Here is a 24,695-nt window from a genome sequence, read left to right as displayed (position 1 = left end):
GTGTCCTAAATTACACAGTGACTCAGAGGGATCCCTGATTTCACAGTCAGACATCTATCCAACAATACTACGCCTCAGCCACTTCTCTAGGCAAAGGCAAGTCCATAATATAAGCTAATGTCAAAAGTAGCATTTCAGAGAGGACCCAGAGCAGCCGAAGACTGCTGTACGCCAGAAGAGTGGTTATAATGCTCTATCCTCTGTTTAACAGCATGCAATGTTTCTCATTTTTCTCTCACGGTTTTCAGATTTCTATACCAAGAGGGCAAATATCATTGAGTGTTGTATCTATGGATCTACCCTGGACTTTCTTCTTAGTGGTGGCACATGACTGCAATGATTATATGTTCCAGATGGTGGAGAAGAAATGAAGCAGGAGCACAAATTCTTATTTTGGACTTATGTCCACTATGGTTGCACTGCTTCCTCCTTCTCTTTCAGCAGGCCTTATTTTCTAACGCAATACACATTTATTTTTTTTTCCTTTCAAACTGTGAAAATCATCAGACCCACAGGGTTTGTCTTACCACTAAATAGCAACACTACACTGTCCCTTTCTTTCCAGTGGGAGCAGCTTGCAGGCTGAAATGTCCAGCCAGCTGGTGTGCAGGATATGGAGGCTGCTTGCAGAGGGTTATCCAGGAAAGCAAATCAGCAGCTAAACCTGCCCTTGTACCTCGTGATGCTGGAGTTCTTACGTATCATTCCCCAAGATGAATTTTGCTTTCTTATATTTTTCCTGACACTGGCGGGAGAGAGATATCAGTGATCCAGAGAAAACAGCCTGGGCTAACACATCCACAAGGCCAAAGGGGTGCACTATCTATTTTCTTATTTTCTGAAACTGCCATGATGGTGCAAACCCACAAGGTGATCTAGCAAACTGAAAGCAGGGTGGACACTGAAGTCACTAAGTGGCTACTAAATAGCACTTTAGAGATGATCCCTGGGAAGGACGCCTGGTATCAGACTAAATGAAGCTCTGCCAGAGTCTTGAAGAGTCACAGAAGTGCTGGGGACTGCCTTCTGGGTGGCAGAGGCTTTCTTCCCTTCAAGCCAATATGTCACCATGTCTCCTTTTCCCTAGGGAAGAAAAGGAGTCATGTGGTTATAGTGCTACCAAACTTCTGTGCAATAGTCTTATTACATCTCAGAATGTGCCACAAGAGGAGGCCAATGCACCTATTAGACATTTTACAGATAGGGAAATTGATGCACAAAACCTTGCCTTAAAAATCTGTGTGCTAATAGCAGCACTGTGGATTAATATTCAATTCTTCAAAGTCCCATCCAACGCTGGGTCCAAGAGTATGCAGTTCTCTTATGGAACTATTATTATTTATGATGTTTCTTAATGAACCTTTTTAATTTCAAGCCGTTACGACAGGCTGACTTGCCAAGCAATACTTCTGGGTTTGGCTTAGTCCTTCATTCTCTGAATTATTGGGGCAGTCTTTGAGCAAGCCCATGGAATTGGTCCTGATTGAAAACTTGAGCCTCCTCTCTTCAGGAGCAGGAACTAGACTAACTCAAGGCCTTTGAGAGATGGAGGACTGAATGGGTTAAAATTTGGGCACTCGAGAGTACTTTCACACTCTCCTCTCTGAAAAGCTGAGTATAAATGTTGCATACACACCTTGACTTGTAAATTCCCACGGCATACTAACACATACTCTCCAATCTGCTCCAACAGCTGGTGTGCACTTGAACTGCACTGTATTTTAAGAGCTGGAAAGAGAGACAATTGTCATATAATTGTACCTATTTAATCATTTAAAACAGACACAGCAATCTCTCTGCTCCAAAGACTTCAGGACTTACTAATGAACTCCAGCTTGCTTGCTTTCTTATCTTTTTTGGCATTCCTCTGTTATCTGAAGTGATCACACACAGAAGCTCCAATATCCTGGGCCTCTTTGTGAGGGCATCTCAGGACAAATACACAGCTGTCAACGAACAGTACTGTTCACATCCTGCATCTGATATTATTTTTCAACTCTTTTTAGCTGCCTATCTGGAGTCTCTTGACAGGCACCCCTTTCACCTAGCAGCGAAGAAATCCATACATAGCTCTGCTCCTGGTCAGTAAAGAGCCAGTGCTTTCTTCACAGATACACTTTTCAACAAAGAGCAAACAAAAGAAACTCCCATCTTTGCACTGCTTCCAAATCTATAAATTAAAATGGGAGAAGGGACAATATTATCATAATTCCTCTAATTTTTTTAGCAATGTGATTTTCCCTTAGCTGCATCTGTCTCTTCATGTAAATCCTGGCTGTCTTGTCCTATGCAAATGAGAGAAGGAGAGAGAGGAGGAGGAGGACAGATAGCAGGAGTCCTGGATACCCCTGCAAAATTTCCAAATTTTGCCAAAATTTGGAAATTTCCCATTTTGACATTAATTTTTTGTGATAATAAGTAAATCACTATATTTGTCTGTTTGAAAAAGATCCAAGATGGTAGTAGAACTGGCTGGAATTCTTCTACTGATTTTTTATATCAGAAAATGACATTTTTGTAAAATCCTTTTTTTTTTTTTGTTTAAATGTTTTATACTGAAAGTCTCAAAACACTCCCTACAGACCAGGAAATGTAAGTTTCAATGTATCCAAATACATATCTATGAAACATTCTTTCCGGTAGATATTTGCTATTTCAGCTGTTCATTCTACTTTAGAACAAATGACTACCACTTGCATTCCAGCTGAAAGAAATTTTAGTTTATGTTACTAGTAATGCTATTAATTCCTTTATTGCACAGTGATCTTCCAAGGGTTAAAGCATGTTAACAATGTTTGGGATCCTCAGATGCATATGGCCAAAGAGAGAGGGAGAAAAGAAAAGACTTGGCTTAAAAGATAAGAAGCGCTGTCTTTGTGTTTGAGTTTAAAGTGACGATAAGCCCTGTGAGAGAAAGCAAGAGACATAGAACACAAGATGAAATGTGAAGGATGATGGAAGCAGATTTTGAACATTTCAAATGAGATCACAGAAGGAGCCTGAAAGAGAGAGGAGGAAGAGGGAAGGAGTTATCTAGGAGATGAACAGTAGGAAAGAAAGTTGTATATGTTCTATAGAAACTAGCATTTGTTTTGGAAAAATCTGCATAATGGTGAGAAGGAATGGAACCTGCTTGATGTGCCTTCAAAAGCCATCATGTAGGACCACTCCCTTGCCCTCCTGCCTTGTTTTTAGGGGAATGTGATAGGTGACATCCACAGTGACATGTTCAAGATCCCTTTTTATCATGAAATTACAACTAAAAATCCCTTGGATTTTGCCAGACTTAAATTCATTTGCAAAGCATTGTAATTTAAACCATAAAACTAGTCGGATTTATTTCATGAATGAGATAAACAAAAGCAATTAATTAAGGAAGTTTGGCTTTGGATCACTCACTCATCCACTTTTTTTTCAGTTCTGGTAGCTCAGGCGAAATATTTTGGAAGCTGAGCTTCAGATGTTCATACTGACTAAAGACAAAGCTTGCTAAATAACATGGGGCTCTGTTGTTCCCTGGAGAGAAGTGAAAGTGAGGATATCTCCATGAATCACTCTACAGAGATTTCTGTTAAATCTCTTTCCCCGACTAATAGGTTGACTTTTCTGTACCTGCTACAGACAGACACAGCTCCCATGGGGGAACTGTGAAACCCATCTCCTGGATTCTTCCTTAGTGGAAGCTCTAAGTGAAAAATAGGAGCTGTGAAAATATGTTTGCTGTAAATTCAGCCAGGTGCTGTGAAGGAAGAGTAACAGTGAATGTACTCACTTAGCTCTCATTTTCTCTCTTCCAAAATCTGCTTGTTGCCTGGTCTTTTTTCTGCAGAGAACTTCAAAGCCATGAAACCCCCCCTCTGAGAATTGGGGAATGAGGGGATGCTGCTACAAAGGTTGTAAAGAATCCTATTTCTTCACAGAATAGGAGAACCATAGGTTAATATATGTGTATGTGGTAGATAACAAGCAGGCAAATTGGACCCAGGAATCAACCCCCTCCAAAGGTAAGGACTTAAAGTCGTTTAAACAGGACAGGACTCAAAACTCTGCATACCATTTTTTCAAAACTCATTAAGAGATGGTCAAAACTGCACCTGCAGTTTGCTCCTTGTTACCTTCACTGGTGGATTCCATCCTGGAAGCTGTGTTCACAGTATCTCCAAATAAACAGTACCGTGGCATTTTGGTCCCCACAACTCCTGCTACAACTGCTCCTGTTAGAGGAAAGAAAGCAAGATATTCTGTGTTCTTAGTTCACATACTCATCCATACAGCCTCCCAGCTGCTTCCTACATTACCTTTTATCTCATTTATTAACAAAATAAAGATTCAATGTCAATATTATCTTAACCAGGTTATACTTCTGGTTTACAGCTGGCTTCCAGAGCCATGGTGGGAATCCCAGAGGGGCCTCAAAACAGGATGGTGGGAGAAAGGAGGATGGGTGGAGGTGCTGAGCATGAGTTAAAGCACATGCAGACATGATGTATCAACAGCACAAAAAATATTGTGAGGGATGGGGAGGTAAGAATGCCCCCAGCTGTTTACACAGCACTCACTAGTCATGTGAAAAAGGAGACACAGGAAGTATCCTGCTCCTGCTGAAGGCAGCCAGTGAACATGTCCATCAAATATTAGTTTTGATTCTTTCATGTCAGCCCCAGGTAATTTAAAATGTTGGATCTCTTGCTGCTCAACTGGCAGATGCTGTGCTGCACAGCATGGGCCCAAGTCTGGCTGTCTAGTGGAGAGGGCTTGCAATCAGACATCAGCTTAGATCAGGAAGCTGGGGGTCTGAGAGAGGGCTGAATCACTCAGGAAGCAGCTCACTGTTTTGAGTACAGAACATCTAAGAAGGACTAGTAACGGAGGGAGAAGGGCCTTTCCTACTCGCATCAGCAAAGGCGTTCCATCACATCCTCTGAAGTTAAGTGGGGTCTGTGCATCACAGAGATGATTGGTGGGATCTGGTTTGCCAAAACACCTGTATCAGCAGACTGTTTAGATCTATTTTCATCCCAGGATGTACCTCTCTGCAATGACTGCTTTCTCATGGCATCTCAAAGGGCTAGATGGGGCCACATAGCGTTTCCAATATTGTGTTCTGTATTGGACTTCCAATATTCCAAGTTTCTAATATTGTATTCTGTTGGGCTGACCCCTATGAAGTGCTCCATCCCATGGTAGGAAATTCACTTCACTTTTAATGGGAGGAAATCCCACTACAGAAACATGTGTTAGACCAGAGACAGGTTCTTTAGTAGCCCTCTCAACATACCTGAATGGATTCCTGCTCTTATCTTCAGGAGGGTGTTGGGCTTGTGTGGGATCTTAAAAGTCTTGCAGACAGCCACGAGGTCTAAAGCCATGCTTGCGATCTCACCGGCATGAAGGATCCCATTCTCTCTGGGTACCCCCGACACTACCATATCTTAACACAACAATGCAACTGTTAGCCATTGGCATAAGTCATACTTTTGCTGTAGGATGCTGCCTTTTTTTTTTTTTTTAAGCCCTATTCCTTCGTATGCTCTCTGTTGAGCAGAGAGAACCAGAAACAAAAGAAGTGTAGAGCAATAGTTAAAGCGTATAATTACCCTAGCTCTGAAAAATGTTAGATTTACTTCTTGCTTTTCCATAAGGCAATGTCGTCTCCTTCCCTCCAGGACAGACAGTGGCCAAGTAACTTTTCCATACCTTTTGTCTTTGTGCAGATATTATAAAGAAAAACAGTGAATCCCACTAGGCCTTTTCATATGCCTACTGGCGCTGGCTATTATGTGTGGGAGAAGAGACAGGTCTCTTCGGGAACCCCAGGGTGCAGTTGTTCAGAAACCCTATGCTGTAGTATGTGTTCATCCATGCAATGGAAAAAGGGGTGCTTTTTCACTTCTGTAACAGCTAAAGGATTTCCAGACTGTCTCATCCAAAGATCCTGCTAGATTCAGCTAGGCTTTGGGTGGGACTCAGTTTTAATAGAGATCAGTTCCCAGCAAATTCCCAGATAGGAAATAGCATGGTATTTTCCTAAAAATCCCCCCAAAAGAGGCAGCCAAGCCCCTACAGAGCAATGAGGGGAAATACAGCTGTTACGGTCTTCTCAAAAAAGACAGAGGTAATATAGCTTGGAGGATGGCATCTATGATCCCATGCAGAAGGTAAATTTTTCAGTTGTGTCCCTGTGAAGTGGAGGTTGCTAACTGGGATTAGACAAGAATTACCAAGGTTTAAAGTCAGACCTTGCAAGTCACAGGAACCAAATAAAACGGTAAGGGCTGCTCACTCGACCCATTTGTCACATCCACATTATTCACCAACAGTAGACATGACAAAGGATATTCAGGAAACAGTACCAAAAGTTTCCTAGGGCTTTGTTAGGACTTTTCCCTTCTCCTAATTGTGTTGTTTGGTCTTCCCAGTGGTAATTCACTTTCCAAATTTCCTTCATATGCTCTTCCTTGTGAGCAGTCTCTACCCCAATGAAATACCTATGTATAATACCTCATTGTCTGCAGCTCAAGGAACTTACAGGCATCTCCTATTGTCTCCACCTTATAGACATCATAGTTGTCTATGATTTCATCAAAAGTGGTATAAAGCTTGTTTAAGAGATTTACCACTTGGTAAGGCGTGCTGCTGCTGGACAGCTCAGTGAAGCCAACAATGTCGCTGTTAAGACATAACAAAAAGAACACATTCACGCACAGTCTTAGCTTTTTTCCACTAAGCATAGCAGACTAGTAATTCTAGGCATACCATAATAATTTCTCAAGGGAGCTGTTTAGCCCAGCCTTCACTTTTTCAGTATTTGGCTGAGGATCTTGCAGAACAGTTTTCTCTTTAAACATTTACTTAGACTCCTTCCATTTAAAAGGACTGACTGCACTATGCTTACCAAATGAGTAAACAGTTTTTTACAGCTAGTCTTTAACCTGTTACAGGCTAAGTAGTCTTCAATTTTAGACTATGTACAAGTGAAAATGGAGGTTTATGTCTATCTATTTAGGAGGAATAAAGAATTGTAATTTGTAAGTTTTTTCATGTACATGTAATCACATCAAAATTCAAAGACTGTGAAGGCATTTGAACTGTAAGGAAGGATGGGCATGTTTCCTTTACACAGGCAAACCCTGGGACCTTTACTTAGGTATGTCTTATGAAACATACATGTGTGTGTGTATAACACGCATAAAGTGATGTATTGCTGTGTGTTAGAGCTTCGCAGTAGTCTCTTTGTTCATTTAATTAATTTTAAGGTAAGCACTGGAGAATCTGAGAATTTTTAAAAGCATTAAAAATTTGCAGCGTTAAATGTTTCTACCTGGTACCGGCAATTAAAGTTTAGATAGAAATTCTATACTCAGATAGGAGTTCCATCTCAGCTAGGACCTTAAAAGTTTCTTCAGTAAGAGTCAGTTCTGCTCCCAGCTCTCATTTTAATTTACCTGAAAAAGATGGTGGCACTCAAGTAACTTTGAGCTTGTGCATGTTTTCCCTGCCTGAGATCATCTGCTACTTGCTTCGGCAACATACCTGTTGTAGCAAGTAGAGCATTATTACTATTTTGCATAGAAAAAAAAAAAACAACAATCATAATGTGTTTGTTCAAAGGTATAAAAGCAGTATTCACAAATGTAAAATATTTTGAAGGTGAAAACACACTTTAGTATGAAAATCTGCTCTGCAGTAATGTGAGAATTCAGAGTAAATGTCACTGATAACAAGTCCAGATTTTTCAGATGACTCATACTTTTGAGTTAAAATAAACCAATTTCTACATATTCCAAGTCAGAGTAAGGTTAAATTCAAATAGTGTGACTCCAAACATTACTGGCTCCTTTGTCAATTGTCTGGTCTTTTCTTCCTGTGTTACTTTGTTTGCTATCTCTTCTTTGTATTTCTTGATCTTCTCTTCTTTTTTTCTCCCATCTTGCATTTTCTCAATCTTTTCCTTTTTCTCTCTTTTGAGTTCTGTCTGCCCCTTCATCTCTTTTTTTCCGGAATTCCAGAAGATACACTGCCTTCAAGAAGTAACCTCTGTCCAAAACCAGTTCCCCAGCATTTATAGCTGTACAGATGGACTGCCAAGCAAGATCCAAAGAAGCCAGAGCACTGTGGGTTCCACAGTCATAGCTGTCTCAGATTAGGGCCCTGATTTTTAGGGAGGAAATATAAAAGGTATCTAAAAGTCTTTTCAACTTTGCAAGGAGCAAATATACTAATTCATTGCCTACTAACAGTTACCTATTAAGTAATCACCCATGAAAAGATTTCTCTGCTTGTTATTAGACAGATAAATTTAAATTATTATTGAGGAGAATATCTTGCATTTTTGCTACATAACTTACTATACAACAGACGATCAGTCTTCTGTTTTTCATACATTAAATCCTGGGTTCTCTCAGAAACTAGTATCTCCAGGTGTTTACTGTATTTCTCCATCTGAATAACATGAAGAATTGTACAAAACATTTATTGAGAAAGACAGGTTTTAAGCCTTTGAATGATTCTGCTTTGAAAACATTCAGATGGACAAAGGCCCAGGTTTGTGCTAGCTAAGTTTTTTTCAAAAATCCAAAGATCAGATTTTTTCCTTAAGTTAATTCATAATACTGGATTTGAAATTGTTGCTCACACTGGCAGAAGTCAGGCCCAGAGTTTTCAAGTCTGAGTAATCATTATGGATCAACTCCAATGCAGATCCCAAGTTGCAAAAATGCGTATTAAGATGCTTTGCCAAGACTAAAGATGTATATAAATCTCAGACTTTTATCAAAAATTCACAGTGCTGCTCCATAAACTTTCATGTTATGCCACGATTTTTGCATCCTTTTTCTGTGGGAGGCAATGTACTGTAGTGGCAGGGGCCTCTTCTCTCTGTTGATGGGCTTAAGGTACAGTGCTCAAAATGCATCAGTAAACATTGTATCTGTGGCATGCAGGGTTTCCATACCCTCAGCACCGTAAAACCACAACCTGGCCGCCAGGCAGGGGGAATATAATTTCCTGCAAGTACATAAAAACCTCAACACCATTAGACTGAAAAAACCCCCAAAGTGCTCAGCCCCAAACATCTTCAGAAAGTTATGAACAACTGACAGAAATGAGATGAGAAGGCAAGCTGGGACTCAGGCAGAACTGCAGCTTCTTTTGAGATGCAGCTGCTTTATTAGAAGTGAATGAACGATTGTTAGTTTTCTCAGCAAACAGTGGATATGATATCAAAAAAACAAACCTGAGAAATAGAGATGGAAGTCATTGCAGGTGGGCAGTTTGACTTGGATTGGACTAAAAATCTAAACTTACCAGAGTCATCATCATGTCCACAGGGCTAACTTTATTAGGATTCATCTTGTACAACATTTTCTTGACTTGTTCAAAAGTAGGCCTTTGGGATGGATTGTTTTTTCTGCACCTCCTGATTAACTGCAACAGGGAAAGGGCAATAAAAGCAAACAGCCTCTTGTCTTTGCAGGTACAGATAGGGTTTCCCATTAATACTGTTCCTGGTGCTAACTGTGCACGTGAAGCCCCATCTGCAGTTGGGGAAAAATGGTGTGGCTATACTGAGGTTTTCAGAGTTACACAGATCTGTGTTGAATGCAAGGTGCTAGTTCATGAAAGTGCTACTGGCGAGAGTCATGGATTAGATAAAACAGATGCTCATGTTCCTTCTGCCAAACACTGCTGAAGCTCTCGTCTTGTGCTTTAAGACACTGTTACACCATTTAAGTCACATACTGTTTTCAGAGAACATGTCTATACACAAAATTCTTAAGGGTTTAAAAACTTCATTTCAAAACCAGTTAACCTCCCACTGAAATCCAGTGCTGCTAAAGGGAAATTTGTTGTGTTTAGTTTGGTACAAAACCAGCAATGGTCAGTTGTTATAAAATAATCTTCAATTGAAACAAAAACACCACAAACTTCTTCCAATTGAACATGGTGGGGAGGGGCAGTTTACTTCATTATCGAGTTTGAGCTACTGAACACACAGACCTTCAGCATGACTGAGAATCAAATAAAACCCATAATTTGCCTGAGGCATGTAGTTCAACATCTGAAAGCCTGTTGTCTGTAGGTTAAATATATATTACTAATATTAAATATGTATGGAATTCAACACTTTATAATCAAATGAAAATATGCAAAAATCGATGACTGATTGTTAAAAACATTATCTACTGCACTGACAACTTGGGAGAAAAACTGAAACTTTCCGTTTGTCAGAATGACTGTTTTTTTATTAAGGATATTAAAGCTATTTCATTGTTCCTTGTTTGAGACACATTTCTTGTTTTCTGGGTTGTCAGGTAATAGTGCTCTGAAACTTCTTTCACATGTCTGCAGCTTTAAATTATCTTCAGTAAAGATTTTTTATATGCAATATTATATCTTACTCACCTCTATGTAATCTGTGGGACATGGGCAAGAATTCTCAGCCTTTCCTGAAATTAATTCTGCCAAAGGTGGGCACCAAGAATTTTCAGCTGAAGGTACATCATCTTTCTAGAGAAAAAGGGGATTAAAAAATGTTGAAAGAAGAGAAGAGGAACAGAGACAGATCTGAACAGAAACTCATTATGTTAATAGAATGCAATAGATAGATCAAGCAACCCTAGACAAAAAATACGCAGTGTGTTTTTTGTATATCCTGTTGAAAATACACTACTGTGATCATCATTACTTGATGATCATGATGTCTTCCCTATTACTTCCAGTGTAGGAGCGTTCATTTTTCCCTCTCTTTTAGGACTTATCCAGATCAGTATTTCTACATCAGAGCACAGAAAAAAAAAGATACAGCTCAGTCGAGTCTGGATGGCTCTGGCTGAAAGCCCTCTAAGCTTACAGGCTTTAATTTTAGTGTATATACCAGGTAAACAACTATTGAAATGAATGAATACATTGAAAGATATTTGGTGACTTTTGGGAAACTGCAAGGCCTGCTTTGGTCCATTATCACAAACTGTTAGAAGTGGAAGAATGTTAGTTTCAAGTTTTTGTTGTTAGAATTATTTCAGAAAGATCATGGTTACACATTCAAGGTGCATTTTTTGTGCTTACTATTTAGAACTGATCATGAGATGATGAGATGCATGCACAGGTGACACTTTCTCCATGGACAGCAGCTCAGTTGCTCTTCTAGCATACTCTTACCACTGCAAGACTCCACCGAAAGAGTCTGTGCTGGGTGGGAAGGAGAAGGAACAACTAGAGCAAAAGAAAGATGCTAAGGCATACCTCCCCCCGCCCCACCTTAGGTCTCACAGAGCTAACAAAAAGACAGTCTGGGGCCTCATTATTTTCTTCACTCACTCTTCTTCGAAGTCCTGGAGGGGAGACTGGTCGGTTCATGAGGAAGCCCTAACTGTAAGTTCCATTGGAACTGAATTTGCACCAGTAAAATCAAGAGGAAAATGTGGACTCACAGAACAGATTAAACATTAAGTTACTCAGTGTTCAATTTATATGTTCATTGGAAGCAGAGCCAAAATTAGCACGGGAACTTCAAAGTTCGTTTTTACTTACTGGCAAAGGTTCACTTCTTGTGGCAATTTCTAGTAAAATGATGGCATAACTGCAAAATAAAAGAAAAAAAATCTTAATGAAGGCATATTAAATGGAGATATTGATTTCCTCTTTGTATGATTTCTCACCCTTCCCCATTTTATGATAGGAAGCTCAGTACACCAAATGAGAGGATGACAACTTCTCTGCTATTGGTTAATTCTCTGTGTTTTCAGAGATCTTCATTGATCATTTAACAGCCGTCTGCTCTCACAATCATCAGCTTCAGAGATGAAGCATCTGAGTTTGATGGACAGCAAAGCTATTTTCCCTGGAAGAATTAATGGAGTCCAGCGGAGACTTGTGCAGGGATGTAAGTGATACCTACCATTTAAATACACAGGACAGGTCTGGGCTGTGGAGGATGGCAGGGCAGGAGCAGGTTCATTAGGATCATCAGTTGGAGGAGTGGCTGCCTTTTCAGTAGAGATCACTGAAAACCTCAGTAACGTCCTTCATGAGACTCAGTGTCCAGCATAGATATTTTACAGTGAGCATTATTGCTGCTTCTTTCTGAATGATTATGTTGCCATCATCATCATCATCTTCCTTAGATGAATCAAGGTCAAACACATTTTTCAAGGGCGAAGGACGGGAGAATGGGATAACAATTTGATTTTTAGTTTATTATTGAACTCACTAGAGATCTTTCAGAACAGTGACCTCTGAGGAGCCAGGACCTCCTGGGGCCAGTAATCCCAATGAGCTTGCTCTTGCCTCTCTGTTTATTCAAACTGTGTATTGCTCAAGTCCCCACATGCATCCCTTCTTGGTGACATTAATTTTTATGGTGAAAATTGTTTTGCAATCTATTGTATTGCTAATTGTTGCTCTGTTCAGGAAGGCACCCTTGCTATAGTGAGGTATGGCTCTATCTTCCAGAACACTAGTGGAAGACTACTGGCAAGTAAAATGATGGATATAAAATATGCTGAATAATACTGAGATTAACCTGATGAGATTTATATTCCAATTCACAGAATCACAGAATCACTGAGGTTGGAAGGGACCTCTGGAGATCATCTAGTCCAACCCCCCTGCTCAAGCAGGGTCACCTAGAGCACATTGCACAGTATCGCGTCCAGGCGCGTTTTGAATATCTCCAGAGAAGGAGACTCCACCACCTCTCGGGGCAACCTGTTCCAGTGCTCTGTCACCCTCACAGTGAAAAAGTTTTTCCTCATGTTAAGATGGAAGTGTCTGTGTTTCAGTTTGCGCCCATTGCCTCACGTCCTGTCGCTCGGCACCACTGAAAAGAGTCTGGTCCCATCCTCTCGACACCCTCCCTTCAGATACTTGTACACATTGATAAGATCTCCTCTCAGCCTTCTCTTCTCCAGGCTAAACAGGCCAAGCTCTCTCAGCCTTTCCTCATAAGAGAGATGCTCCAGTCCCCTAATCATCTTTGTGGCCCTTCGCTGGACTTGCTCCAGTAGTGCCACATCCCTCTTGTACTGGGGAGCCCAGAACTGGACGCAGTACTCCAGATGTGGCCTCACCAGGGCTGAGAAGAGGGGGAGGATCACCTCCCTCGACCTGCTGGCAACACTCTTCCTGATGCACCCCAGGATACCATTGGCCTTCTTGGCCACAAGGGCACATTGCTGCCTTATGGTTAACTTGGTGTCCACCAGCACTCCCAGGTCCTTCTCTTCAGAGCTGCTTTCCAGCAGGTCAACCCCGAACCTGTACTGCTGCATGGGGTTATTCCTCCCCAGGTGCAGGACCCTGCACTTCCCTTGGTTGAATTTCATGAGGTTCCTCTCTGCCCACCTCTCCAGCCTGTCCAAGTCTCTCTGAATGGCAGCACAGCCCTCTGGTGTATCAGCCACTCCTCCCAGTTTTGTATCATCAGCAAACTTGCTGAGTGTGCACTCTGTGCCTTCATCCAGGTCATTGATGAAGAAGTTGAACAAGACTGGACCCAGTACTGACCCCTGGGGGACACCGCTAGCTACAGGCCTCCAACTAGACTCTGTGCCACTGATCACAACTCTCTGAGCTCTGCCATTCAGCCAGTTCTCAATCCACCTCACTGTCCACTCATCTAACCCACACTTCCTGAGCTTGTCTATGAGGATGTTATGGGAGACAGTGTCAAAAGCCTTGCTGAAGTCTAGGTAGACAACGTCCACTGCTCTCCCCTCATCTACCCAGCCAGTCATTCCATCATAGAAGGCTATCAGATTGGTTAGGCACGATTTCCCCTTGGTGAAGCCATGCTGACTACTCCTGATCACCTTCTTTTCCTCCACATGCGTGGAGATGGCTTCCAGGATGAGCTGCTCCATCACCTTTCCAGGGATGCAGGTGAGGCTGACTGGCCTGTAGTTCCCTGGGTCCTCCTTCTTGCCCTTTTTAAAGACTGGGGTGACATTGGCTTTCTTCCAGTCCTCGGGCACCTCTCCTGTTCTCCATGACCTTTCAAAGATGATGGAGAGTGGCTTAGCAATGACATCTGCCAGCTCCCTCAGCACTCGTGGGTGCATCCCATCAGGGCCCATGGATTTGTGGGTGTCAAGTTTGCTTAAATGATCTCTAACCCACTCCTCCTCCACCAAGGGAAAGTCTTCCTCTCTCCAGACTTTCTCTCTTGCCTCCAGGGTCTGGGGTTCCTGAGGGCTGGCCTGAGCAGTAAAGACTGAAGCAAAGGCGGCATTCAGTAACTCTGCCTTCTCTGCATCCTTCGTCACCAGGGCACCCACTGCATTCAGCAAAGGGCCCACATTTTCCCTAGTCTTCCTCTTGCTGCTGATGTATTTGAAGAAGCCCTTCTTGTTGTCCTTGACATCTCTAGCCAGATTTAATTCCAAACGGGCCTTAGCCTTCCTCGTCGCATCCCTGCATACTCTGACAACATTCCTATATTCCTCCCAAGTGGCCTGTCCCCCTTTCTACTTTCTGTAGACTTCCTTCTTCTGGTTGAGTTTTGCCAGGAGCTCCTTGCTCATCCATGCAGGTCTCCTACCTCCTTTGCTTGACTTCCTACTCATAGGGATGCACCACTCTTGAGCCTGGAGGAAGTGATGTTTGAATATTAACCAACTCTCTTGAACACTCCTCCCTTCCAGGGCCCTCACCCATGGGATTCCTCCAAGTAGGTCCCTGAAGAGGACAAAGTTTGCTCTCCTGAAGTCCAGGGTTGCGATCCTACTTGGTGCCCTGCTGCCTCCTCGCAGGATCCTGAACTCCACCATCTCATGGTCACTGCAGCCAAGGCAGCCCCCAACCTTCACATCTTCCACCAGTCCTTCTTTGTTTGTTAGTACGAGGTCCAGCAGCACACCTCTCCTTGTTGGCTCCTCCACCACCTGGGTCAAGAAGTTGTCACCAATGCTCTGCAGGAATCTCCAGGACTGTTTGTGCCTAGCTGTGTTGTCTTTCCAGCAGATATCAGGGTGGTTGAAGTCCCCCATGAGAACCAGGGCCTGGGATTGTGAGGCTACTTCCAGCTGTCTGTAGAAGGCCTCATCGACTTCCTCATCCTGATCAGGTGGCCTGTAGTAAACACCCACAACAGTGTCACCTCTATTAGCCTGCCCTTTGATCCTTACCCATAAGCTCTCGACTCGCTCTTCATCCACCCCTAGGCACAGCTCAATACATTCCAGTTGCTCTCTCACATAAAGAGCAACTCCACCACCTTGCTTTCCTGGCCTGTCTTTCCTAAAAAGCACGTAGCCATCCATGACAGCACTCCAGTCATGCGAGCTATCCCACCATGTCTCTGTAATGGCAATGAGATCATGGCCCTGCGACCGCACACACATCTCTAGTTCTTCCTGTTTGTTCCCCAGGCTGCGTGCATTGGTGTACAGGCATTTCAGGGAGGTGATCGAGCATGCAGGTTTCCCAGGAGGGATACAAGAGGGTCCTCCATAGCCACATCCCATGCGCACTTCCCTGGCTGCATTCACCTGCTGGAGGCATCCTGACTTGAGCAGTCTTTTGCCAACTACCCTGTCACTATAACTCTCCCCTTCCCCCATCTTTCCTAGTTTAAAGCCCTCCTTACCAGGTTGGCCAACCTGTTGGCAAAGACCCGCGTGCCCCGCCTCGTGAGGTGGATCCCATCTCTCGCCATCAGTTGTCGATCTTCAAACAGGGTCCCATGGTCGTAGAAACCAAAACCCTGTTGCCAACACCAGCGGCGCAGCCAGTCGTTAACCTGGAAAGTCCGTCTCCTCCTCCTCTCATCCATCCCCCTCACTGGCAGGATTGAGGAGAAGATGACCTGGGCTCCCAGACCCTTGACCACCATCCCCAGAGCTCTGAAATCCTGCTTGATGGTCTCCAGTTTGCCCTTGGTGTCATTGGCGCCCACATGGAAGAGCAGCAGTGGGTAATAGTCCGAAGCGTGGACGAGCCTTGGCAGTCTTTGCATGACATCTCTCACACGAGCCCCCGGCAGGCCACAAACCTCTCTAGACAAGAGGTCAGGTCGGCAGATAGATTCTTGGGTGAACTGGTAGTACCAAAATTGGTAGTACCAATTCTGGTGAGGCAGCAAAGCTCAAACAGATTTTCAAGGAGAACTGTTAGATGATGGTAACTCTACTAAAGAATTACGGATTTCATATAGCTTTAGCAGCACTGTTCAGAAAAAAGTCCTAACAGAGTGGATATGGCTATTGAGTGAGATTCACATCACCATTACAAATCAAGAGAAGCCAGTCTGGAAGAAACTGTGGCTGAAAACAGCCTTTTCAGCTCAAATGGGAGCTACTTTCATGCTCCTGTTCTCATTCCCATTTTAGCTTTCCCATCTGATCAACACATTCCCTGGAGAACTTTAGAAGCAAAGTGATTAATCTCTAAAAGCACACAAAATTACAAGTCCCACTCCTGTAGTCTCTACTCATTCTTTATTTGGGCCATATATTCAGGAATATTAATGTAACATTTACACTGATAACAACTGAGGATTTCAAGACTGGGCCACTGCAGCCCAGCCAGTGAGCCCACGCTCATGTATCAGGAAGGCTTAGCACCTCGTCATATCGAGAAACACAAGCTGCATTAAAATGCAAGTTCTAAGGAATAGCTCAGTTGAAAGGACAAGGTTTTTAATGACACAGGATCCATCTCTTTTTCTTCATCTTTCTTCCCTAACTGCATGTTGTTCTTCCCCCCTTTCTCATTTCATCTTTCACTGCTTTTTGTTATTTATTAACAAGAAAGTATTTATCTGCAAAGCAACAAAAGAAGACCTGGATTTTGCAGACACAGAGATTGACAGCAAGATAGATCCAGCAGGCATCCACTAAATCTAATAAAAGTTCATTGGAATGTGTAGTCATCTATGAGATGTGCAAATCAGCTGTTGACACTATTTTAAGAGCAGTGCTTGGCAAGAAAGGGCTTCAGGAGCCCAGTCTGCCTGCAAAGTCAAATAATGATATCTAGCCTGAATGGGGGCAAACTGTAAACCAGGCAAGCACGAAGGAAACAATATTTTTGGGGAAACAGAATGCATTTTGGTTGTGGGGCAATGACAAACTACAGTGCAAAAGACAATCTTAAAATTACTGTGTAGCTGGAGCACAGTACTTTCTAAGAGAAATCCATGTTGAAATGGTAAAGACTGACACAGGACAGAATGAGAATACCCCAAAATACCAACACAGTGTCAAACTGCATTCAACCAAGCTATTTCGAAACAAATCGTCAAGGACCATTTGTGTCTATAGATATAGGCACTATGGAGACCTCAAATTCTTATTTGAGTAATGTTACCTGATAGAATGCATGACAATTAATAAGATTCTAGTAGGTGTACACATCGTATATACGTATGTTCCTTTGCAAGGGAGTAATGTGATTGCATATAAAACCTTGTCTTCAGATTTTATCATTTTTAAAGAATTGTAAGTGAAAAAAGAGAAAATTTAAGCAACATTTACTGTTTCTGCAACTAATTTTTCAATAAAAGCACCCAAATAGTCACATAAGGCAGTAAGCGTTAGTTGTGGCTCAGTCTAGTCCAGAGTAAAACTTAGACATTTTGAAGAAATGGTGTAATAGCTGTTCTTTTGTGAATGTTGTTAATAAATAGGGCTAACAACCATGCCCTTCTGTGTTCAGCGATGATGCATTGTCAGCATTTCAACCTTTTATTGAATTCTAGTTATTTCCTTTCCACTAGCTACCAAAGTCACCAGGAAATAGCAGACTTCTGCTGGGCAGTGGCAAGGACAAAGTAAGAGAAAACAGCCACAAAAAATCTTATAATACCAGTCTCCACTCTCTGATCCAAGTGCTTGAAACAAACTACTGGAAATAAGCGGACAGAGGAAATATCATTGTTATGAAATATGGTACACAAAGAATACAGTGATTTTTCTACTTCATACAGAAAGTTGGTGGGAGAACCAAGGAATGCTGGTAATTAAAAAAAAAGTTCAATGTCCATTGGATTATTCTTCTCTACAAATTTGATAGTAATCCCATTTATTTTAAATGTAATTGGATAGAAGCTGTCCATTACTGGCAAGGCTACAGATGCTGGCTAAACAAGCCACTGCAAAGTGATCTCCTATAGAGGCTCTCTGAAGGAAAGTGATGGAGCTATTCACAAGTGCATTCATTTCCTCTCTCTTGCTCAGTTTTTCCCTGCAAGTGAAATACAGGCAGTATGTGTATAAAGTAAAATAATTTGTTGTCACTAAATAAAGAATAATGGGATGAATATTATAACGTCCTGGAAAACTGATGCTATTAACTCTTAAGGTATTGTCATTATTAAAAATAACCTATTTTTTTGTAAGGGATAACAACAACAAAAAAGGAATACCAAATAAGGTCAGATCTTTAAGCTCCTTCTAGTCCAGAGCAATTCCTTATAAATCTTTAGGACAACTCTGTATTTATATGATGTCAGTGAATACAGTATTTGGCTATCTATCTTGGAAAAGGAGACTCTGTAGTATTTACACTACTCTGTACAGCAGGATAAATCCATTTTTAAACACAATCATCAAATGTATTTCGGTGTGACCACAGAATTATACTGAGCCTAATTAAGATTTTCTAATACTTGACTTGTGATAGGAGTACTAAAAGAGAGAGACATGAAAAGTTTATTACCTGTACACATCTGTCATAGAAGTGGGTTCAAAGCCTGAAAGGGAATGGATCTCAGGAGCTATGTAAATCTGTATCAGCTGCTGCTGGTATGTGCTGGACTCCTCAGAAGAATCTTCTTTTCTGTATGATTGCAAACCATAATCTAATGTGGAAGAAGCAGGAAAACAAGCCACTCAGTATATAATTCTCTGAAACTCATTGATTCACAACTTGTTTAATGGAATTTATTTCCCCCCTTTAAAATACACATCTTGGTCTAAAAATAGTGTGCTTGGTGGTCTTGACTCTGCAAAACATTTCCAGATGTAGGATCTGGAAAGCAAATGTTTGGGTGAGATTTAGTGACCATCCTTTGAGCAGGAGAGTTCAGCTAAATGGCCTCTTCCAACTGGGGTCATTTTATAGACCTGTACATTCAGAGACAGTAGCCTCACTCCAGTGAAAGAGTTATCACACAAATGCAGCATGTAGATTTCTGTTCTACTTGTGTCCTTCCTGTAGAAGCATTTTACTCATATAGTATGATGATCCTCATCTATGATGGCAGGTTCATAGAGTATTAATACGGTCTAGAGCTACTCAAGATGGTAGGCTTGACTTGCATACCACTAAGCTCAGAAAAAAGGCAGCATACATGTGAAATATCTTTGCAGCCCGATGTTGCCAAACAATATCTTTGTCCTGACAGAGAAGAGATTCTGTGAATGTGACACAGTATTGGAGTCTGCTTGCTTAAATGCAAACAACAGTCAGCTTAGTCTGTGGGAAAGCAGACTGTAGACCTTTGGTTTTGTTTGGAGTCACCTCTAATCAGGACATTCCTGAAGCTTCATTCTTTAGGTTGGAGATTGTTAGAGTTTTTCAATTAGCCCCCACACTGGTTATTTTTTGCAGGCAGGTTTGCCTGGCATCATCACTTTCATATAGACCATAAACATTCAAAGTCTCTATAGTACTACTAGTTAACTTCTCCTGAGCAATTTCACAGAGACCCCATTTAATCAAGAGGAGCTGTGCTAGTGTGATGGAGTTGATGCAATCCAACTATCTCCATTTTTTATGGTTTTCCCCAGAACAAGCTCAAGGCAAAGCAGGCAGTTCTGAAGGCAGCAGGATACTATGGGAAATGGAGAAGCAGCCATTAGGAAGAACCTTAGAAAGACAAACCTGTTGCTGCTGTTTCTACGATGGGTACAAGTTATAGGCTATGGTAACTACTTTAGGGAGGGAGTAGGAGAGATATTCATTGCTCCCTATCTCTTTATTGGCTGTGAGAGAGACTAAACTAGGTTCTCCATTGTTTTTTCTCTCCCCTTGGCTGTCTTCCTGTGCTAGCAACAGGCCAGATACATAGCTTTGTGTCTGGGGGAATAAAATTTAGGTTTGCCTGCATTGAGTGAGAAGCTCTGAGATGAGTCTGCTTTTCCTCATAAAACCAGTCAGTTAGCAGCATTCCACTGCTTTACGGCATTGCCCACAATTAAGGTTTTCCCTGTGCATCAAAACTGAGAATGAGACAGAGTTTCTGCTCAGACTGATGTTGATAGACTCCATCATTTATGGGATCTGATGTGTGCAGTGGTGACATGTGTTAAATCAGGGACTTGACCTGATAATGTTACATGAAGCTTGCTTCAGCACTAGGCATTTTTAATGAAGGCTGTTATAGTTAGTGTTTCCACCTGAAATGTCAACTTGAAGGTCCTTGCGAGCAGTGTTGAGTGTGAAATCTATGTGCACTAGTATGTTAGCTGGACAGGCTTGAAGTTTTGTTTTATACCTTCTCTTTACCTGCAACTTTACAAACCCATCGGTCGTCTATCACACAGTTGTTAGACTTCAATCGTCCATGATACATTCTGTGCTGGTGGAGGTAGGCCATTCCTTGGGCAATGTCAGTAGCAAAAGAAAACCTGAAAGGCACACAATCAGTGAGGTAGCATCCCCATAAACTGGATCCTCGCTCAAGAGAGGGGCTAAAGCCTACTGATGTTGAGAGAAAAGCTCCCCATGACTGAAATGGCTTTCAAATCCATCTGCTAGGCTCCTTTCTTCAAAATACTTAATATGGATTACTGAATGCTCTTAACTTCCACTGAATTTTCTGGGTCCATAGGTGTTCAGGCTTTTGTAAAACAGTTCAGCTTCTTCTAGAATGTCTCAGTACCCCTGTATCCTTGAGTCAACTTTCAAATGTTTAAAAGAGAAACAAATTTCTATTAACTTTCTCTGTTTGTTTGGAAGGTTTCCTCGCTTGCAATCTTTTTCTTTGCTGAAGGCAAACATAAGGCAGAAGTAGAAGGAATGTGCCAAGCAGATTATTTTCAAAAAATAAGGGAAGTGTCTTCCTGGAAACTTCATAGAGAACCTGAACTTGTTTTCTATATTGTATAAGTATAATAAACCATTTGTAGCTGTGGTAATCATTTCACCAATGCACCTTCGCAAACAGAGAAGCAGTGCTTTTTGGTTAAACACAGAGCCCGTGATATTTAGGAACAAAATGAAGCTACCTGGGGAAAAAAAAGGTTTAAAAGTACCTTTACAGTATAACCAAAGGTGGGCTGAAAAGTTACTGGCTTAGCATGACCAGCACTAAATGTAGGATTGCTCAGAAATCCAAAAGACAAGTTGGGCTGAATGCTTGAATTTTCTGTCTTTCTTCTTCACTCTCTCCACATCACAGATCTGTTCCCCCAAGACTTTATCTATAATTAACATCTTGTCCGAAACAACAAATATCATGTGGCAGTACAGTTTGTACCTTTTAGCTTTTCAAAATTCTCTTTTACCTGAAGCCCCAGTTCAAAGGGATGTCTTCATTCAGTAGAACGTCACTCAGGCTGCCTTTGGGGCAGTATTCTGTCACTATGGCAACATTTGGCACTTCTGTGCAACCACCAATGAATTTGCAGAGATTGGGATGGTCAAGTTCTCTGTGAAAATCAACAGAAATCACAGCACACTAGCAACTTTCATGAATGTCCCTCCTACTTCTTGTGTTGTAACTGGAAAGCCAACTGCATTGTCTAAAAATGTCTCCTAAAAAGGAGAAGTAAAACAGGCATAAGAAGTTGTTGATCAGGTGTCAAAGTTTGAAAGAGAGGAGAACGTGAAGTTACAGTCATGTCTGGACAGATTGTAGCCTCTGTGGAACCAGTGGAACAGCATACGCTTCTCAGGTTTCACTTCTTACCTCACTTGCTTTACCTCCTTACGTATGGATTTGGACAGGCTGAATGCCTTCTTCATTATTTTCTTTATGGCCACTGTTCTACCGTCACTGCAACGGAATGAAAGTGCTGGTCACAATATTTTAATCCAACTCCGTAAGCCAGCCAGGCTAGGACAATGGACTGCAAGTTTTTTATACAGAGGACGGCTTCAGAGCTCTAAAGATGAAGCAGGGAATTGGAGTTCATATGTGAATCTGAATCTGATTACACAACAGGATGCTGTTTCTGTGACCAGGGAAGCATTAGGGCTTAGCTTCAAGCATGCTAGATCTGTGGATGGCTTTTGGAACAAGGCCCAGGGAAGGCTAGAGCCACTTTAGTCCAGCTGGGAGGTGGAGCTGCTGCAAAGGAAATGTCAGAGCTAATGAAACACATACCACAGCATCCCTGCTGTCCCATCTCTTCTCTTTCTATTGTTTTGGAGACTTACCACTGATCATTTAACACCCTTCTGCTCTTACAATTATCAGTCTCAGGGATGAAGCAGCTGAGTTTGACAGACAGCAAAGCAATTTTCCTTGAAAGAATTAATGAAGTCCAACAGAGACTTGTGCAGGCACTTAAGCGGTACTTACCATTTAAATACACACAACAGGTCTGTGGGGTAGCACATGCAGGTGCTTCGCTGATAAGACTGAACACCCAATTGCTACCCTTTTCTTACATACTCCACTCTGGCTTGATGTGTTTGCCCTTCGTTCATCTGAGGAAGATGATGGTGGTGGTGATGATGAAATCATTCACAAATAAGCAACAAGAATGCTCAGTGTAAAAACATTTATACTGGACACTGAGTCTCATCAGTGAAGTGGCTGAGATATTCCAGAACAGTGATCTGTGCTGAGAAAGCAGCCACTCCTCTGGCCAGTGATCTGGGGAAAGCTATTCCTGCCCCTCCATCATCCGCAGCACAGATCCTGTTCAGTATATTTAAATGGTAAGTATCACTTAAGTCTTTGCACACATTCCACCCCCACCCCCAAATACATTATTTTTATGGGACAAAGTGCTTTGCAGTGTGTCGTATCAACAATGACTGTAGTGCTCAGGAACCCATTCTTTCTAGATAGCAGGGCATGGCTGTACTGATTGCGTGTATGGTCATGTGATGTGCATCTTCACAGTGTGATCCAGAGGTGAAATGATCTGCATCTTCAGTCACGTCAGCTGATTTAAGGACAGGATTTATCATCTACTACTGCATAGTCTGCCATTCTTTAGTTCAAAGAAGCTGGCTGTGTTCTGCCTGCATTTTGAAAAAAGGGCTGTATCAAAACCTTGGGCCCAAATACGTTTGAACACTGGGGGTCATGCATTAGCAGATGCAAGATAAGTTGTGCAGTCCCACACTTTTTAAAAGTCCCAAAGAGAAAAGGAGAAATGATAACCAAAGCCAGAATCTTGGCATGTGAACATATCCCACAGCCAGTATACTCCTCTGACAGAAGTCAGAAGTCAGACAGAAGTCAGAGGAGTACTGACTGTACTTAACTGTACTGGTTTTGGCCTAACAAGAAAAATACAAGCTTTTGTACTACTTGCTAATAGTAATGTGGCAAAAAACATAAACCAAAATGAAACTACAGTATAGCAATACAAAAAATAAGTACTATATTGGCTTACTATCTTCCAGTCTGTGTGAAGTACTGTTTCCTGGGCACATTAGCAGCTGCTGTGCTCAGAGCAGTAATACTGCTGGCATTGGAGTCACTAGGTGCAGGGGGGATGCTCATCATGCTTCCCGTTGCTGTCCATCCTATGTGATCTAAATGGGATGTGAGATGAGAAGGGACACCTGAAGATGCATGTTATTGCAAAGATGGAGACTCCTGAGGTGAACAAATACAGGGAATTCTGCAAATCTTGGCATCCAGGACTGGCCTTGTTAATACTTAAGACAGAAGGGCATTGCTTAGAATGTGACTACTATGCAAAAGGTAACAAAGCTCCAGAGGTGATGCATTGCTAGAGACCTCTCACACTAAACTTTAGGATTTGATGCAAGTTTTTCTGCTCTCAGGATAATCAGCCCTTGCTGCTACTTTGATGCAAAGGACAAAACCCAGGGAAGCAGAGCAAGCTCTGTGACATATTTTAACAAGGCTATTTGGAGCTCCTAGAAAACTGTAAAGTACAGTGTCGTGGGAAGTGATTATGACACCAGGGGGAAGTTAGAGGAGAGCAACAATACAGTCAGATGAAAAAAGATCAGTAATCTCAATGTATATTTTTTAATATCTCTTGACCAGCTCAAGGTAAAAAAATGGATTTGGAAGCAGATTTAATGAATTACACATCATTTTACCGACTCAAATTAAGCCCCAAATTGGATCTATTGTTCTAAGTATTGCCCAAACCTCTCAACTCTCCCTGGTATCAGTATCCAATATAGTGTTGCAGAGGGCGTTCAGCATCTCACATTGAACCAGGACTGCCATGTTCCCACACCATAGTATTATCCACGTGCAGTTAAAAATTACATTGACATTTGGAGCCTTTCTGCAACATTCTACCCAGGAATACACTAGGGATCCCTAAGATAGCTCTGAGAATAAGATTATATCTATATTGTGCAATGCACCAAAAAAGGAATTATCTTGAAAAAATAATTTTTCACAGCATAGGCTGCATTGCCTGGTTGCAGCACTGCTGATGTGTTTCCATTTAGACAGCTGTTCATCTCAGGCTACCATTGGTGTCTCTGAGTAGTTCTGCCTAGAAGAGACACTGTTTGTTGCCAAATTCATGACTTTTATCAGCCCTCATTACTTTAAGTTGCTATTCACTATTACTCCTAGGTCT

General features: G+C 41.8%; 1 protein-coding gene across 1 annotated transcript in view; it reads right to left on the bottom strand.

Moving 5' to 3' along the window:
* Positions 1-933: 933 nt before the first annotated feature.
* LOC136995370 (atrial natriuretic peptide receptor 1-like) overlaps positions 934-24,695 on the bottom strand; it is a 41,517-nt gene continuing 17,755 nt past the window's right edge. Inside the window, exons 9-23 of the mRNA XM_067316023.1 lie at positions 23,517-23,658; positions 21,854-21,940; positions 21,450-21,593; positions 20,449-20,570; positions 18,658-18,799; positions 11,529-11,581; positions 10,405-10,490; positions 9,307-9,426; positions 8,349-8,442; positions 7,446-7,533; positions 6,530-6,669; positions 5,279-5,431; positions 4,116-4,214; positions 1,637-1,728; positions 934-1,083 (exon numbers count right to left, since the gene is read on the bottom strand). Coding sequence (XP_067172124.1) covers positions 934-1,083; positions 1,637-1,728; positions 4,116-4,214; positions 5,279-5,431; positions 6,530-6,669; positions 7,446-7,533; positions 8,349-8,442; positions 9,307-9,426; positions 10,405-10,490; positions 11,529-11,581; positions 18,658-18,799; positions 20,449-20,570; positions 21,450-21,593; positions 21,854-21,940; positions 23,517-23,658 — 1,712 coding nt within the window. The remainder of the gene's footprint in view (positions 1,084-1,636; positions 1,729-4,115; positions 4,215-5,278; positions 5,432-6,529; positions 6,670-7,445; positions 7,534-8,348; positions 8,443-9,306; positions 9,427-10,404; positions 10,491-11,528; positions 11,582-18,657; positions 18,800-20,448; positions 20,571-21,449; positions 21,594-21,853; positions 21,941-23,516; positions 23,659-24,695) is intronic.

This window comes from Apteryx mantelli, chromosome Z (genome assembly GCF_036417845.1).
Source record: "Apteryx mantelli isolate bAptMan1 chromosome Z, bAptMan1.hap1, whole genome shotgun sequence".
Classification (NCBI taxonomy): Eukaryota; Metazoa; Chordata; class Aves; order Apterygiformes; family Apterygidae; genus Apteryx; species Apteryx mantelli.
This window is presented reverse-complemented; position numbering and strand designations above follow the sequence as displayed.